The sequence below is a fragment of the Excalfactoria chinensis genome, chromosome 20 (genome assembly GCF_039878825.1).
Source record: "Excalfactoria chinensis isolate bCotChi1 chromosome 20, bCotChi1.hap2, whole genome shotgun sequence".
Classification (NCBI taxonomy): Eukaryota; Metazoa; Chordata; class Aves; order Galliformes; family Phasianidae; genus Excalfactoria; species Excalfactoria chinensis.
Window position 1 is genome coordinate 2,350,060 of NC_092844.1, and position 17,846 is coordinate 2,367,905.

At 48.3% G+C, this 17,846-nt stretch overlaps 1 protein-coding gene across 8 annotated transcripts in view; it reads right to left on the reverse strand.

Moving 5' to 3' along the window:
- PAX7 (paired box 7) overlaps positions 1–17,846 on the reverse strand; it is an 87,970-nt gene that overhangs the window by 38,018 nt on the left and 32,106 nt on the right. For all 8 annotated transcript variants that reach the window (XM_072354532.1, XM_072354533.1, XM_072354528.1 and 5 more), the window contains exon 7: positions 7,595–7,794. In XM_072354532.1, coding sequence (XP_072210633.1) covers positions 7,595–7,794 — 200 coding nt within the window. The remainder of the gene's footprint in view (positions 1–7,594; positions 7,795–17,846) is intronic.

Consider the following 17,846-nt stretch of genomic DNA (forward strand, 5'->3'; position numbering starts at 1 on the left):
CTTTATGCTTATAAATCATTTTATTGGTAGTTAAAATACAGAGGCTAGAGCATCTAACTGTAACGCGAGGCGCACTTCAAAGGGAACCTGCTTTCATTGCACAACAGTTAAGGTTTTATCAGCCACTAAAGATTCCCCCTGCCAGAGGATCCTGTTACACCATGGTAAGCCTGGGGTGAAGGCTACGGCTGCTAAAAGCAGACTGGTGGGAAAGAGATGAGGAAGAGGAAGAAGTTTTGGAGCTGCTGGAGCAAAACCGCATGGGCAAAGTTTTGTGCTGGGACTAATGCACTGAAATAAGCTGGGACACCCACAGCCCCATCAGTGCTCAGAGACCCTCCAGCAACCTCTGGGCAACCTGTGCAGTGTCTCACTGCCTTTAGCATAAGAAGCTTCTTCCTTACATCTGATGAGAACTCTATGACAAGAGCATCGCACCATGGGCTACACTTGCACAGCAAACAAGGATGCTGCTCTGAGACCCGCAAGCACACCTCTTTAGTGCAGAGGATCTCCTCCAGCATCCCTTACACAGATGGCAGAGGGAGGCATAGAGAAGCTAAGAAACCTCTCCAATCCTTCACTGTCAGCTGATTTTGGAAGAGCCCATCCTCCCCACCAGCCTGGGTTTGGGGCAAAGGTTAGCACTGGTTCTTATTTAACCTGAACGCTTGGACCCAGCCCTCGCTGAGATGTCCCAGGCACTTGTTCTCAAGCAGAGAACAGCAGAGAAGGGTTGCAGAGACAGCTGCCTGCCAGGATGGGGCTGGACTGAATTATCCCCGCAGCCGCCGAGATATGGGTCAGCTCCCACAATTTGTCAGACAAGGAGAGGAAAGGAAGGTCAAAAAGAGCCTCCTGTGGGAAAGAAAGCCTGTTGTTTTCCTGCTCGTCCTAATCAGGACTTGATGTTGGAGAAAGATGGATGGGATAAATGAGCTCATAAATGGAAACAGGGATGGAAAAGCCAAGGCGTGTCCTTACTCAGCAGCAGGATGGAAGAGATGCAGCAAGTGTTGCAGAAACCTGGTGGCAAAGAATCTCAAAACCCATGCACTTAAATTCCACCAAAATCAGATGAGGTCCCTCTGCAGGTTGCATGGAGGCTTTGCAGATTGGGTTCTCCTCCAAACCAGGACATTGCCTTGCCTGGTCCACACCAGTCCTAAGCATTAGGGATGCACGAGCATCATTGAGGCAGCTGAGATAATTCTTTACAGAACAGAGGGGATTTAAGCCCACAACAAGGCACAGGTTTTAGGCACACAGGTTTTATCCATGCATGCAGGGACCCAGCTGCACCTAGTGACACTTTGGTTCAGTGCCCAAAATGCTGAACCTCTGTCACTGGTGGGTGATACAGTTAAGACAAGGTTAGCGGAGCAGAACAAATGATTCCTCACAAATGAGATTATCCAATGGATTTAACCTATATTTCTCCTGGCACTTCCCTGCTCCTGAAGGCGTTGGCTGTTTGTAACATTCTTCTGAAGAGTTTGAACCATTTCTGGTATGTGGGTTTATTATCGTTATTATTTTGCAAACCAATGTTGACTAAACCAACCATCTTTGGCAGTAAGAGGTTTGATTATGGCTTCACATCTCCAAACCCAACCCTCCTCACCAAAACAGCTTCACCACATAGTTTCAAAGCCAGAACCATCTTGGCCCATTTTCCTTGGGCTGGAAATTTGGTGATAAAGGTTCTTCTCACGAAACCTTTCGGAGGGGCCCTGTTTGTTTTTCACACAATGGGACAGACACTGCACTGCTATAAATCAGTGCGACTGCACCCGCTCCCATTTAACGCACGGCATTCCACACGACGGTCTCATCTGAGGAACTGGGACCCAGTTCATTGCTTTGGCCTCTGGGCCCTCTTTCCTTTGTAAGAAAAGCAAATCGTTGCCACATTGTTGAGGCAATCCCTTGTTCAGCTCACGAGCAAAGCGGACCAAGGAACAGCAGCACAAAACAAGCTCCTGCCAAATGGTGCTGCTCGTCCTCAAGCTTGCAGTCATTCCTGTTGATCCCCAGCCATGTTTTGCTAGAAGGACTATGGGATTAGGTTTATCATCTTCATCTCCAGTAAATTTCATACTTAATGAAATAGTGCTGACTCTCTCCAGCAAGATGCCCTCAGGCTTACACAGCTGGGACTTTGTCCCTCATCAGTGGGACATTTCTATTTCCAAGGGTGCTGCTTACTATAATTCTACTACGAATACCAAAAGTGCTGATGGTTTTCTAAGCAAACCCTTAGATACAGGCAGAGGACGTGCTTGCAATTTCAAGCGCTCACCTCTTGCTTTTGCAAAATTTAGGTGGAAAAAGACCTGCCACTGCGGTTTGGATCTCTGAAAATCTACTTTACCATTTGTCTTTTTATTTGTGATAAGACTGAGAGCTTCTTTGGTGCATATTAGCTGGGATAAGCGTGCTCCTGGTTAGTCTTATTTAAGTGCTATTCTGTTTCTTAAATCTGGATGGGGAGATGTGAATGAGGAGCAGCAATGCTGGGACATCAAGCACTGGCCCCCTAAGTGAGTGGGAAGAGATGCTACGAGATCATAGCCACCCAATGTAGTTAGCAGCATCCCTCTGCAGCATGAGGCAGTGAGCATCCAGACCCCACTCTGCACCTCAGCTGCATCCAGCCTTGCTGGCTTTGCCTTGCAAAGTCCCTTATTCAAGCTGGATCAGCACACTGCCCTCGCTCTGACCTTGCTGGGAGCTTGGCACTGTGCTGCTGTCCCTCACCATACCCAGGCACCACCGTGGTTCTCACGGCCCGGTTGCACAGTGCCAGGGGCTGCTCTCTGCCCAGCTGGATGCTCCGGTGTGCGAGGGCATGGCTGGCCCAGTGCCGTGGAAAATAAGCGTGCCAAGCTCAGCTCTGCCAAGGAGAGCCCCAGCTCCCAGCTCCGCAGCACTGCACCAATGCCAAAACCACGGGGCAGCTGTTGTGTCATAACCCCCTCGCAGCTCTCTTCAAGAAGTGTAAATGAGTGAGACCCTCAGGAAGAAAGAAAACATTCTCAGCTGACCTTTAAGGGTGGAGGATTGCTTCAAATGAGCCTGTTTGGACACATCTCAAAGGGTTTGGGAAGCAAAACAGCAGGCAAACAGTATCAGGCTCCCACCGCTTTGCACGACTCCAGCTCACGCTCAGAGCTGGGAGAGCTGCCTGTCACCACCCCATCCCTCCATCCATCACCTCTGCCTTCAGAAAGCAAAGCACGGATCTCTGACCACAGCTGTTGCGAGAGCATCCCTCTAGCACAGAGCAGAGAGATCTCAGAAGTTGTTGGGAAATCACAGATCCACAGAATGGTTGGGTCAGATGGGACCTTAAAGCCCATCCAGTTCCAACCACCTGCCATGGGCTGGATGCCCCCCACCAGCTCACACTGCCCAAGACTCCATCCAACCTGACCTTGGGCACCTCCAAGGATGGGGCACCCACAGCTCTGTGTGTAACCTGCAAAACAGACTGCAGAAAGCTGCTACAAAACAAGGGTTCGGTGGTTTGCAGCTCCTCCAAGCCCTGAGAAAAGAACTGGTTTGTGCAAAATCTTGAGCAAAATGAAATGATATTTTCTTTCTGGTGCTCCATTTGGCATGCCAGAGCCGTCGCAGCACGATCTGGACTATGGCTGTTTGTTTACTACTGTTTGAAAGTGTGTCATAAAATACAGACGATGTGAGTAGCCTAGAAATGCACCAAGGTTTCAGAAACAGAATTGCTCTGAGCCTTTTTATTAAATGAAACATCCATTTACTCCCAGGCTGAAATCACAATGGGATCCATCATAGAAATGATCAATAAAGCATTGGGTTGCGACTCCTGCTCCCTCGTTTAATTTTGTTATTGAAATAACTGTTTCTCAGTGCATGGAATTTCCTGGGGATTAACAACAAACATCAACATCACAACAAATCCACCCCTCCTGATTTAATTCCAGGCACTGGCACAGGTTACCCAGAGAGGTGGTGGTACCCCATCCTTGGAGACACCCAGTGTCAGGCTTGATGGGGCTCTGAGCACTGGGGGAGCTGTGGGCGTCCCTGTCCATTGCAAGGGGGTTGGATCTGACATCCTTTAGAGTTCCTTCCAACTCAAACTATGATTCTATGACTCTCTCATTCTATGAACAGAGCTTGTGGCACACGTACTTGTCCCCAGCTGCTGTGGTATCGCCATCTGAATCACTTAGAGGTGATGCTGAGAAGCAAAACTGTCTTTTTTGGGGGGTGAGGTAGGTGGGGAAATGATTTTGGTGGGTTTCTGGGAAAGGATTTTGAGATCATTCTTCGGAACCCATCATGTCTGACTCACCATAGCACCAGGGCAAAGGGAAAGCGGCTGTCTGTGTGGGAACCTATGCACCAAGGTCTCCATTTCCAACATATAAACTTCTAAATGGCTTTGGATTGTGAGGCTGATCAGGGGACACGTACTCTTTCTGTTGATGTTGTTCAAACACCGAAGTGAAATAAGCACCACTATTTGTTTATAACTTGCTTTAAAAGCACGAGGCGTTTGGGCAAACAGACCCAACAAATGGGATCATCTACGAGAGGGATTAGGTTCAACTCTGCAGAGCCATGACGGATGTACCCGGTGTCTCTTTGGGCACTGTCACCTTGAGAAGTCATTTCCACACAGCAAAAAGGGCTGTTCTGAAAATGGCCCCTTTTCTAGAAATAGCAGGGAGAAAAGTTTCAAAACTATCAGAGAATCCCATTAAGGTTGGTTTGGTTTTTTCTTCCATGTAAAACATTGTCATTGCCAGTTCTGGAATTGCAAAAAAAAAAACCAGTGTAAAACCCCAAAATACACTGCAGATCAAACCCAAAGCTTCCATTAAATTCACTAAGTGAATTGCTTAGCTGTTGGGCTTAATTTGAACAATCCATGAACGCTTGGCATTCGGCAGCTTGTTTGCTGGTAGGGTGGAAACAGGAGCTTGCAGATGGGCAGGAATTCCTTCAGTGCTGGGCAATTAGTGTGGGCACATGAGTCAAGACATCGCCTTGCATGAAAACACAGTGGGAATTTCCACTGGTGGCCTCGTTTGGCACCAATCTGGAACTGAAATCCTGCCCTAGCGGAAATCCATGGCGGTGTTGTCCCTGTCTACACCAAATATGGGATTAACCTTTGAATGGCTCGGACCCTATGGCGTGTTGTAGCTTGAGTGCTGGAATCCCACATCCCAACCATGCAGACACTGCGCTGACCCCGTTAAAGCACTGCTCACCCTGCCGTGATCATCCTAGCAGATGAGAAACCAGAGCTTGGGAGCTCTCCCCCTTCACCTCCTCTTGTTGTTCGGCTTGGGAATTTTATTAGCTGTCAACGTGTCAAACTTCCACTTAGCTGGACAGCTGCATGACCAGCCGGACTCTAAGGTCTGCCAATAAAGTTTAACAGAGCTATCAGCTTTTCACGTGGAGGAGATTACACTACAGGAGCACTCAGGTATCAGAGAGAGTGAGTGAGAGCTGGGCAAGCTCATCTTTCATATAGTAAAGGAAGAGAAAGAAGTGAGGAGTAGCATGGACAAGCCTGCTTATTTTTGTCCAGTGCTGATGCAGCAATTAGCTCAATGGGATCCCATGTAGAAGTTGTGCCCGTATACAATAAGGTTAGAAAGCCTGACAGCAGCCCTGCTATAAAATTGTGTTTAACAGAGGGTTGGAAAGAACCTCCAAAATCACCTATTCTGAATGTACTTTTCATATACCCTCCTCCCATGTTAACACAGAATGCTCTTGGGGACAAAGTCTGTCCCTTAACACCCAGAACCCCTGATCCTACCATCATTAGAGCTCCCTCAAACCCAAAGTGCAATTTCTTAACCTTAAAACCTCTTCCCAAACAGGGCTAAGACTGCAAGGTGGTGGAAGATTTCCCTGCTGGATGCATGTGTGTGTGTGTGGCTTTTCTTCCCCCCACCAGAACTTGATTGACTAATGTTTGTAGGTCCCGAGAGCCAGTAAAAGATCTGCTCTGATATCCAGAAAATTTTACAAGGGGCGGCAGGCTTAAAAGTGGTGGGAAGAAGCTGAGCCTGCCAGGATGTCGGAATGAGAAAGCCATCAGGAATGTGCCTCAGAGAACAGCTGCTACTAGAGCCCTGGCAGGAACCTCCACGCGAGCTGCCTGGGAGCAAGTAGGGGGATTCAGAGATCACAGCTTGAAACAAGGGAAAGGTTCCCCTTATTTATTTATTTAGCTTTCCCTTTCTCTGCTTTCGCCTCCCTCCCTTCTCCCAGCCTTGTCACAGTGAGGTCAGAACCTTAATGGAAAAAGGAGAACCTACTGCTGGCTTTTGCACTCCCTGGTACTTTTGGGGCTTACCCCTTCCTCTCCATCACGGCTCATGCAGTGCAGATATCTCGTGCCTCATTAAGAGATACTCCCTAAACTCTGTTCTCCCTTAAAATGCCCTTTAAAAAATATCCCATCTCAATCTATGCAAGGAATTGTACTTAGAAGCAGAAGCTGGAAGGAGGTGAGAAGGCATCTGCCACAGTGCTGATGGAAAAAGCCCTTAACCCATGAATGTCCCAGGTGTGCACAGGTAGCAAACATCCCCATCCATGCAATGTGAGGCAAGCTTGTGGCAATCACACCAAGCTCATTACACTGAGAACCACAGAACAAAAACAAAAGGCTGTTCTGTGTTAGAGGGGCTGGTTAACAGGCCGTGTCCTTGCCACAAGCCCACAATGCTCTTTTTCTCCTTGCCCAGCTCTGGCTGCATGCACACAGCTCAGCCTGAAACCCAATCGCACGGCCGCGCGGAGCTCGGACTGCTGGGGTCTCCATTTCACTTCTCTAACCCAGCACAATCCCCATTCCCTCCCCCTTCCCTTCCCTTTCCCCAAGGGACCCTATTATACCCCCCGATCTGTTCACACTCCTGATCCCTCTGCGTGTTTGCACACACTGCTGACCCAGCCTTTATCTGGAAGACATAAGGGTCTCTGTGTGGAGTTCCCACAAGGGCTATTAATCGTGTAGATGTCAGAGTGCCCCGGCCCCAAACCCTCCCTTCCTGCTCCTCCCTTCTTCTTCCCTCCCCCCACCCTTTTTGTGCTCTCTGGAGATCATGGGGGGAAAAAAAAAAGAAAGAAAGTCTGATGAAAATTCACACATGTATCTTGCAAACTTTGCAAAATATGATCTGCTCCCCTGGGCAAGGTTGGTCAATGGTGTGATTTCTCCTCCAGCACCAAATACAAACACATGCACTCTGCTTCCTCCAAGGAATTTCCTCGCACAGCAAACAGAGAGCTCAGCGCCTTGCCAAGAGGGGGAAGGTTTGGCTCTTCATCCCAACCTGGATGGAAATCCTGCAGCTGGTACCTCTGCAAGAAGCCAAACCCAAATGGCATAGCTGCAAACCCATGGGAACGCGGGCATGTGCACAACTGGATTTTAGCCTCAGATTCTCACGTGTGAGGCTCCAGAGAAGAGGTCCATCCAAATCTCCACCTTCCACATCCCCAACGCTGCTGTCTCTCTACCTGAGAGAAACAAGAAGCTGTGCCACCAGACTCATCCTAGGGTTCTGGTTCCTACCTGAACGCGGGCCTCGGTGAGCTTGGTTCTCTGCGCCAGCTCCTCCCGGGTGTAGATGTCTGGGTAGTGGGTCCTCTCAAAGGCCTTCTCCAGCTCCTCCAGCTGCTCGGCGGTGAAAGTGGTCCGGCTGCGGCGCTGCTTCCTCTTCAAAGGCAGGTCTGGTTCAGATTCGACATCAGAGCCTTCATCCAGCCTGTTTCCTGGGTGGGCAAGAGGAGGGGAATGATTCTTAACAAGAGATAGGGAGAAAGGCTATAGGGCACACCAGGAAAGCAGCCTCAGTGCTACAGTGATGGCGTCCATCAAAACAAATGCTCTGCCTACATACAACACATCTACCAGCTTTCTACCACTAACACAGTTTTCTCCCATCATCGTTCCCCGTACTGTTAAAAGCCAACCTATCAGAATGGGAACCGTTTGCACAAAGGGATGCTTCACAGCCCACAGTGGTCAAAGGGAAAGAGATTCCAGTTGTTGACTTATGTTACCTCAACTAATTTCCATTTAAAATACATAAAACCCAGAATAAGAGCATAAAGATTTTCAATGTCCGATGCCTTGGCTTCTGCAGCCTGATTTCTTCTTGTGTTTTGGTGAAGTGTTAGCATTATGAGATTTCAGGTTTTTTTAAAGCACCTTGAGAAAGAAATGAGAATTATTAGGAATTTTTCCAGCTGGGAACAACATTGCCATCTCTGCTTCACCTCTGGGTTGGGCTGCCCAACCTACAGAGTTCTTCTTCTCTTACTTCACAGATTTCAGCGGTCATTTTGCACACAGTCAGACTCTTAGAGCATGAAGGTAGCATCAAAGTCCTTCACTAAGGTCTAAATGATCACCTCCTTCCTCTCCCTTCCCTTGTTCTGGGCCTTTGCCCTTCCCTTCTTGAGCCCCAGGTCCCCTCAATCTCTTTGCTTTTCTCTCTCCCCCATAGTAGAGCTAGAATAAGCTGGAAGTAAGCTGGAATACGTCTCATTCTGTTCTTTATTTTCTTCCTATTTGGCTTGGAAATGAAGGAGAAAACACAGATTTTCACCAAATTTCCCCTCAGATCCATTGGGTTTTGGATGGAACGCACTGCCAATGTCTCTAGCATTTGTTAGCAGCATCTCATGGAGCAAAGCTTGGGTTTCAAAGCTGTGCGCCTGAGGATCCAACTGAACTTTTTGTTCCGTTCCTGTGCTACCGTCACCCAAAATCTGCCCTTTTTCTTTTCAGAGCTGGGAATGGCAGCTGTGCCTCCCCAACAGCTGCTCTGCTTAGAGGAGTAGGAGGCAAACATCCCACCGGAGCTCACTTGTTTATCCTGAGAAGACCACAAAATGCCATCGCATTCTGCTTGCTGCAGGACAAAAATGCTTTTATGTCTCGAGGGCACATTAGAGCTGAGTTAACTCCAGTTGCGTATTAACCAGCTTTCTGGTTGCATCCGTGTTCAGAAAAGGTCTGGAATCTCAAGTGGTGTGAAAGGAACATCTGTACATGAGAACAGCAGCCCTGCACATCTGCACCCCAGATGATTTGGGGCAGGTAGGAGCACATCTGGAGCTCGGAGAACCATGCTGTGCCAAAGCACATCTGGAAACCTGCAGCACACAACAGAGTTTTTCACGTTGATCACATAAGTCACTGGTGATTATTGGTTTAATTAGGATTTTTTTTCTTGATAATTGATAGGGAAAAAAAAGGGATAGAAGTGTGTTTTGGCTCATAATGTGACAGGATCAGTGAAAGAGAAGGAAAACACACCAAGACAAATATTGGGCTGTGTTATCTACTACAGCTCACTGCTTTCTTGATGCGGCTGCTTACATAGCATACAGCAAAGCTTGGATCCAGCATCTCCCCAGGTGAGGAAAGTCCAGATCCCCAATTTGTCCTAAGGATTTGAGAAAGGAAAACCAATTGTCACCAGTAATAATTTGTCCTATTCACATCAGCACCGGTGACCATGCTGGCCATCACCTTGTCTATAGGGCTAGAAAGAGAAAGAGCCCAAACTTGCCACAGAAATTGATGTAACACTCTCTATCTGCAAGACTCCAAGCAGTCCCCAGCTGGCATTATCTCCATTTCACAGCCGTGGCAGGGATGGAGGAAGTCACCCACCTACGGTCACCCTGTGAGTCAGGAGCAAAGCTGGGAAAGGGAGCCGCAGCTCCTCGTGCCAAGTCCAAGGCTCCAGCAACCCGACTACAAAGACAAAACCAAGAGAGCAAGAAAAATCCCAGGGCATGCCTGGAACCAGCTGGTTTCAGTACAGTGCAGCTGCTGCTGTCAGCCACGAGATTCACTAAATAATACAGAAAGTCGTTTGGCTGAGATAGACTGCAATATGAGCCTGTTACTTAGAGCATCCCCTGATAACAGGGACTGTCCCTTACCTGCCTAACACATGACTTGAGGATCAAACAGGTCTTTTTCCACTCCTAAATGTGCTGGACAAACCATTGCCGTAATCTCCATGAAGTTTCTTGTGCAATGAGAAGAGCTGCAGGAGTAACTCAAGGAAACCTCCCTTCCCAAGCAAATCCAGGGGGATCCATCCAAAAAACCTGAGTGCTTCAATTTCTTGCTCCCCATTCCTGAGCAATGCTGCCTGTTCAGGTTGGAGTACAATTAGCAGAGCTCTCTGTTAGGGTTTGAGAGGAGCACAAGTAGACTGAGGCTGGAGGAGAGGAGAAAAGCCTCCATAATTATGGGCTGGATTTGTCCTCCCTCTTCAGCTTTCTCATCCTCCCCCCTTCTCCTCTCCAGCTCCATTCACTGCTTCTGGGCGCCTCTTAGCCCCAGAGTTAAATTAATCAACAGGATTAGGTGGAATCGGCTGCAAGAAGACCCTCCAGGCTCAGACTGAGCCCTTGATGCCCTACAAGGACCTGCTGCCTCCTGGTGAAGCACCTTGGTGCCGTCTGGAAGGATTGGCAGGCAGGACCAGACATGAAAACGCATTCATTAAAGTAGGGATTGGATTTTGTTGGGGGGGGGGGGGGGGAGGGAGAAAGGGAAACCACATACTCTCTCCTCCAGTATTTCTCATCTCTTTGTCACCCCCTCTCATTTCCTCTCTCCTTCTCTCTTGCTTCCAGCTGCACCATCCTAAAAATTGAACGTTGGAGAGATGAATAAGAAGGGAATGGTATCGTGGATGGCTTAGCTGTAACTGCACTGTTTGTTCTGCAAATGGCTTCAGCAAACCCACCCAGGCACTGCTGGAGCAGCAGTGATGCTCCACAAAAGCAGGACTGGAGGTGACAGCTGGGAAGCTGAAGGTGCCCCCAGGGGAAATTGGGTTGGATGGCACAAGAATGAAAGCAAATCTTACTTTGGTGGTATCGCAGAGATCTGAATTATCTCATTATAGCACTATGTCAGGTCCCCCCTTGCTCACAAAGCTCTCCATCCACTAAAGATGCCGTTCTTGATTCCCCAACAACGAAATATATGCACATTTTTCTAGTCCTGTATATACCTGAATGAAGATGTCAAGCATTTTTATGTTAGAGGACAATAAAGAAGCTCTCAATGGCCTTGGAAAGGGCAGCTTCACCTGCAACACGGTGCTTTTGCTTGACTCAATAAACAGAGCCACGTTATCACGAGACAGAAAGGAGGAACCCATCTCACAGATGGAAATCTTTCTTGATTGCTGTGAGGGCATGCAATAATAAAGCAGGGGAAAGAAAAACCTGCATATATTCACTACATCCACAACGTTACCCTATTCTTTCCTGTTCTATTTTCAAGCACCCACAGTATATTTAGCAGGTTGAGGCTGTAACTGGCTGTAGTCCAGCTCTGTGATGCTGCTATTTCCATGCTCTTGTTTTCACCACCTGCTTGTGCAACTAGCCTGTGTACCATGCCAGGACTGACAGAAGGTGTGCTTCAACCCAGCACATCCATAGCGGAGCTTCTAGATAGAGCAAAGTCAGATGAGGATGTAGCAGAGGGCTCCGCTGCTGTTCTTTAGCACATATAGGAGCAGGGAGGTGGGAGCGTACACCTCCCAGAAGCAAGCTAGCATCCCAGGTGGGATAACAAGGATCAGTAGGAAGCAGCCATTTATTCAGGGTATGGCTCCTGTGCTAGATCTGTAGCCAACAGCTTCAGAAGCAAGAGCTGAAACTCTCCCTTTCTTCTTAGCATCTGCCTTTCCCTCTGGCAGAAAGCAAACAAAACCCATCAAAATGCAAACAAGACTATGGAAAGCCTGAGAGAAGGAGAGAGACAGTGGCAGCATCACATGAGCAGAACTGCATTGCCTTGGTTTTCCTTTCTGATGTGAGAACAAGAGCAGTCTTTTTCTCTCTCTTCTTGGAAAATGATAAAGTCTTGAGTTCGCAATGAGAAAGAGACGGCGTTATTTGTTTGCAGAATAACCCCACTCACCTCCAAGCCCATCCAACAGCAGGTGGGACTGCAAAGAGGGGACAGAGGTGTTTCAAATTCATCTCTCACCCCTCTGCCCCTGCCCAAGCACATTCCCAGACAAACACAAAACCAATCAGCGGCACAGCACATACAATAAAGCTTGGGTTTCCCCCTCCCTCCCCTTTCCAACCTGTAAACTCCCCATTCTCCAGCATTTGCTCGTGCCTGTGCAGCTGTATTACAGTTTAACATAGTTTAGAGGGCTGTGGTGTGGAGCGGAGGCAGAAAACGAATCACATAATAGTTGATATGCGTTTTAATCAAGTAATTCGGCCCAAGCAGAATGATAGTGCCTGTTGGTGGGGTGCCCTTGAATACCAAACAGACTGGGTAGCAGGCCTAGGAAAATGAAAAAGTCATTTACAGCTCAGCTGGGGACTGCGGTGTTCAGCAAAGCATTAGCGTGGGGACCTTAGGAGATAAAGGTTTGGGTGTGTTTTTTTTTGTGTATGTATTTATTTTATTCAGGCACTGAACTGGCTAGCTGTAACCAAAGCACAGATGGAGGTAACGTCCATTATGGGCTTTATAACTTGGAATTAATACTCACAATGAAGATGATGCACTCGAAGAGGGATACAGGCAGAGAGAGTTTCTGCCTATGGGGGAGTGTGGAAAGATGGGTGTCAAAGACAGAGGTGCTACACAGTTACAGCTCCCCATGCCATGCACAGGGAGAATCTCAGCTGGCACTTGACCATCATATACATATGTGCCTCTATGCAAATTTAACGTCTTGGTTCATGTGCCAACTTCAGATACACACAAGTCCAATATTCATCTCCATTTTCCATTGTGAAATCTCTGCACCTCTGTGACTTAAGTGGCCTCAGGTCTAGTCAGGTACCAATGGACTTTGGAAAGAAAAAGCTAAAGCCCCTGTTTTCCATGGGGGACTCATCCATCACAAAAGGCTTCTTGCCAATATGAAACTCACACTGAGCAAAGACGCAGCCAGCAGCTCCTGTCTGGAGTCCCCTCTGCACTGAGTGCAGCTGCCCCAGGTTACCCTGTTCATGTTGGGCACAAACCTTTGCCTTGAAGTTGGAAGTTAAGCTAGATGAAGGCTTTTCCCAGAGGGGAACAGGAATTGCATCCTTAACCAGCTGTGCCACGTGTATAGACAGAACAACACTTTTACCCTGGATGGAGGGATCTGGCCCTGGAGACTCCATCTACTCTGCATGTGAAAGTGGTGAGAGCCATCGGGGCCCCAGCAGCTCCTACTGCAAATCAGGGTCTGGCAATGCGGGTATCAGCTGCAGAGCCCCAGTGCAAAGACACATGGTCCCAAAGAAAAAAAAACAACACCAACACAACAAAACACAACCCACTCTGTTCCTTCCGAGCAGCGAACAAAACCAAATCATCCAGAACATTTGGAGAAAGATAGGGAGGGAGAAAGAGAGCCTACGTCTCCAACAGCCTTTGTTAATTCCCAGCACCGGTCTGAACATAAACAGATGGAATATCCATCAACTCCAGTCGTCTTTTCTTTTCTTTCAACTTGTTTCTAGTTCTCGCCTCCCTGCCCCCCCCACCCCCCCCCCGCCCCCCCTGCCCTTAACACTCTTTCTTCTGGTTTTTGTTTGGCCTTTTAAAGAACCCCGAGGTAATGAGGCCTGCCCCAACTCCCCAGCACATCTGTGAAGTCCATAAAAGGCCCCTTTTTCACTTCAATATTCATAGCTGCGTGTTTGTGGCAGGCACGGGGTCCAGCCGAGGGCTGCGCCAGAGGGACTGCAGGGGCTTGCTGGCTGCCCGACTTGAATTGAAACGATGCAGTCCGAGAGGCATCGATAGTGCTCCCAAAAATGGGAAGCAAAGGGAAACCAGCTGCAATACATCCCAGCCCCAAGCATCACGCAGCCTCTCCTCGCTCTCAGCCCATGCTCCAGCCATGTCTGTTTTGCAAGCAAAGCATCTCTAACATCACAGCCACTCTAATAAGGGGGTGAGCCTCCGGGAGTGCATAACACCAGCTGGACTCCTCATTCCAAGCACAATGTAATATCTAAGTGCTCCCTGCATGCGTTACGAACACCCTCTGAGGGCACCCAGAGCTACAAACACCATCATAGGAAAGACACTGAACCATCCAAACACCTTCATGGAAACAACTCAGATCCACAGGAGCAAGACTCCAAACTACCCAGAGGTGCTTGTCATCTGTCTGGGCTCTGTTCTGCCCTTATTCCTTGGTTCTGATCTTAGTCCTTAGTATTAGTCCTTAACCTCTTCCAGCACTTTGCTTATGCTCAGAATTTTCCCTAGGCTGACTGAGCTAGAAGCACCATCTCAGATATCTAAAGTCCAATTCACCTTCCTCCTTTTCCTTTGAAAACCTCTGCATCCCTCCCGTTCCCATCCTGTTACTGCGTGCTTTGCCAACACATCTCAATCCAAGCCGATAGCTGCCTTGCTATTGCTACCCTGGGGTCCCTGCACAGCTCTATCACTGCTCCTGCATCCCAATTTGCAACACCCTCTTTTATTTTCATCCCCATCTCCTATATAGCTCTGCCAATGGCTCTTAATCTTGTCCTGTAGTTCCTCTGCTGTTCCAGCCCTGGCCTCCCTGGCTGGATACATCAAGTTAAAGACCTTTCAATATAAGACTCTTTCAGGAAAGATAAACAAATTTAACCTCATAAACCTTTCCCAACCCTGAAAAAGCAGCCTGTGAGAATGAGGCACCAGAGACCACTTAACCACACATGAGAAACACATTCCTCCCGCTGTTTGCAAGCCCTGCTTCATTTATCTGAATGTCAGAGCGACTGCCTGAAGCCAAGAGGTGTACAAGAGTGGGCACGAGCAGCCACTTTGCTTCCTTTGCTTTGCACTCTACCATGTCTGTGCAAACAGAGGGGTGCAGGAGTCATTAGAGCAGGTGTCCTGGGAGAGCATCTGATTCTGTTTCCCCTCTTCTGTTTCCTTCCCTTCCCTGAGTCCCTGTGCTTTTATGTGTGCACGCATCCTCTTGCTTCACTGCTACTCCCACTGCTTCTCTCTTCTCTTTGCTGCCTTCCTACCCGCTCCTGACCCTCTCTCTGCTTACACCAGTCCCCCCCTGTTTGCTTTTCTCCCAGCACATGCAGAGAGGGCTTTACATTAATTTCATCCCATGGAGAGGAAACCAAAGTACGTGACTGTGTAGAGCCCGAGGAGAAAAGGGCCCAGCAAGCAGAGCGTGCCCCTCGTCAAGTTGGCCAACATCAAGCTGAAAACGTGTTGAGAAGCCAGACTGTGACATTCGCCTGCAATTGAACCCCTCTGCTTGTCTCTGCTGCTCTCTGCTCGCCGAGTCGCGAGAAGAAAGAGAAGAAAGAAAAGTATAGGGAGGAGAGAATGCAAGTGACAGAAAGAAGGATTGAATGAAGGAGCGAAAAGAAAGAAAGATATCCCTGCGCCGCTTGGTCCTTTATCAGCCCTGTCATCTGGTGCAGGGCCCTGTGAGCATTGTCTCACCTTGGACAAAACAAAAAGGCGTTTTTTGTGCAGATTCCTTTAGAGCTGCCAGAGCCCGCACCTTAGGGGGTCGCTGAAGGCTGAATGTGCAGCTGACAGCCCCGCGCGGCCCGATGTGATATCAATAAACTCCGACACGTCAACTCTTCAGCACAGCTCATGTGGAAGGTACGGCTTGAATATTAAAACCTCCAGAGGCCGGGAAATAAGCTTGGGGTGGAGAGGAGGGGGGGGAGGAGGTGGCTCAGAGCAAGAGGGGGATGCGGTAGCACAAGCTGGGAGCAGGGCAGCCAAAATAAACAGCATCACGGATCTGCTACCTGCTGTCCGAGTAACTGCTCCGTGTCTTTTTGCTTTTCCTCTTGGCCACCAGTGAGGACAAGTGGCATCCAGATCCTCTCCAGGTCCTGGAGCAAGGATTCACTGCTGGGAACTGAGCTGGACAGGAGCCCAGAAGCTAAAGGAAAATCCGAGCTCACCTGTTCATTATTACATCCTGCTTGGTGGACATTTGCTTTAGGGAGCAAATATCCTGCCTCTTTGCACACCGCTGTTTATTCTATGATGCTGCTGAAAGACATCAGCCGGTGACAAGGTATCAGCCACGCTACCAGCAAAGCCTCCAGCCCAGAGTGACAAGAGCCCGTTTTGCCTATGGGTTGCTGTTTAGCACAGTTGTCCCTTCCAACACCATGAAAGGATGCTCCCCCAGAAGAGCAGACACAGCATCATGACAGACTCACATGCTAATTCACGCCTCTTAACACTGGCTGCAAAATGTTTTCTCTGCCGACACTTTCCACCATTAGGTTCCAGAGTGAACGTGCCCAGCTGAGACAGAAGAGGCAGCTCACCCCACCAGAACTCAGGCTCAGAGCTGAGTCAGGCTCTCTAAAGACTATGTAATCTCTATAGGCTCCGTTTCCACTCAGATCACAGCTCTGAAGTTTCAGTTTTGCTGCAAAGGGCAGAACATAGGATTCCTGAATTAAGCACTCGGAGCCTCAGATGGATGTTAGAAGGTGAGCAAACCCAGCAAAGGAGCAGAGCTGTGCTGAGCAGGTCCTTCAGTCCCAATGAAAGCAGGACACAACTGTCACATGAGGCCACGATCAACCCAGAAAAACTAAGTTTATGAGTCCAGCACCGGCCCTACAGAGCAGTTTTGGGGAGGTAGATAACTGCATCTGCATGGCATTCTGTGGTTTTTATCTGCCAAGAATGCTCAGGATACATGACTTCATTCTTCAGCTATTTTAAAATATAACAAGGGATCTTTGAGGGGCTTGCAATGATCTCTTTCCCCCTGGGACTGTGATCCTATGAAGCAACTGTGCCTTGACAGACACGCAGCAGAAGCTGAAACCCCTCTTGCTTAGGAATTCAAGATGAGGAGCAAAGTAAAACATGTTTCCCACCGTCATTAAAGCAGAGGGATGTGTTCAACAGTGCTCTTCTCTTACCAAACGGAGAGATTCAATACGTGCAGCATAGCGGCCTTGCCTGTCAAACAGTGATGGGAGCAGGTACATTTGTCGCTACGTTTACTTTGGTTACAGCTGTTCAGATCCTGAGGTTTTCTGTTTTCCAGACAAATTTCCCAAATGCGGGGACATGAGAACAGTTCAGGATAACTTTAAATCATTCCCGCTTGCTTGGGCTGCTGATGTTATTTTTTATTTCTTTTTTAATAAACAAGAGATTTTAATCTCACACAATAGAGACGGTCGAGCGGACCTGAAATGAGAAACCTCGCTTTGCTCTCAAATCACTTGGATTAGGCTTTTTTCCCATTAAGGAATTTAACATTTCAAATGTGATGCTGTGATTTGAGAAGAGGTTGAAAACCTCCTGGATCTTCTGATTTCCCACCCATGCATGGCTGATCTTTGCAGAAGCTTCTGCTGCTGTAGCTCAACACTGACTATCTGAGGTAGCCAGGAGCTGTGCCATGCTGTTTAGAGACACAGAAGGCACAAATCTTGGTGCCATTCACACCTGTTCAGAAACAGAAGCACCACACAGAAATATTAATGGTCTGCAACCTACCACGGGGTCTAGCTGTGGCAGATAATAAGTAGCATCTGCTTCTTAAGCTGGACAAACACAAGGTAGAGGGACTGGCACAATCACCTAGCAAGCAAACAGCCTCTAAGCAAAGACAGGTACTAGCAACACGCACTCAATAATAAAAGATAGGAACCCAAAGAAAACTACTTGAAAACCAAGCAGTGAAGTGTTACAAGAAGGAAATTCCCACTCTCAGCTTGAACAGACACAGCAAGTGAGCAAAGAGTCACAAGAAAACTATTTTTCCAGCTACTGATGAGCCCACATGAGAATC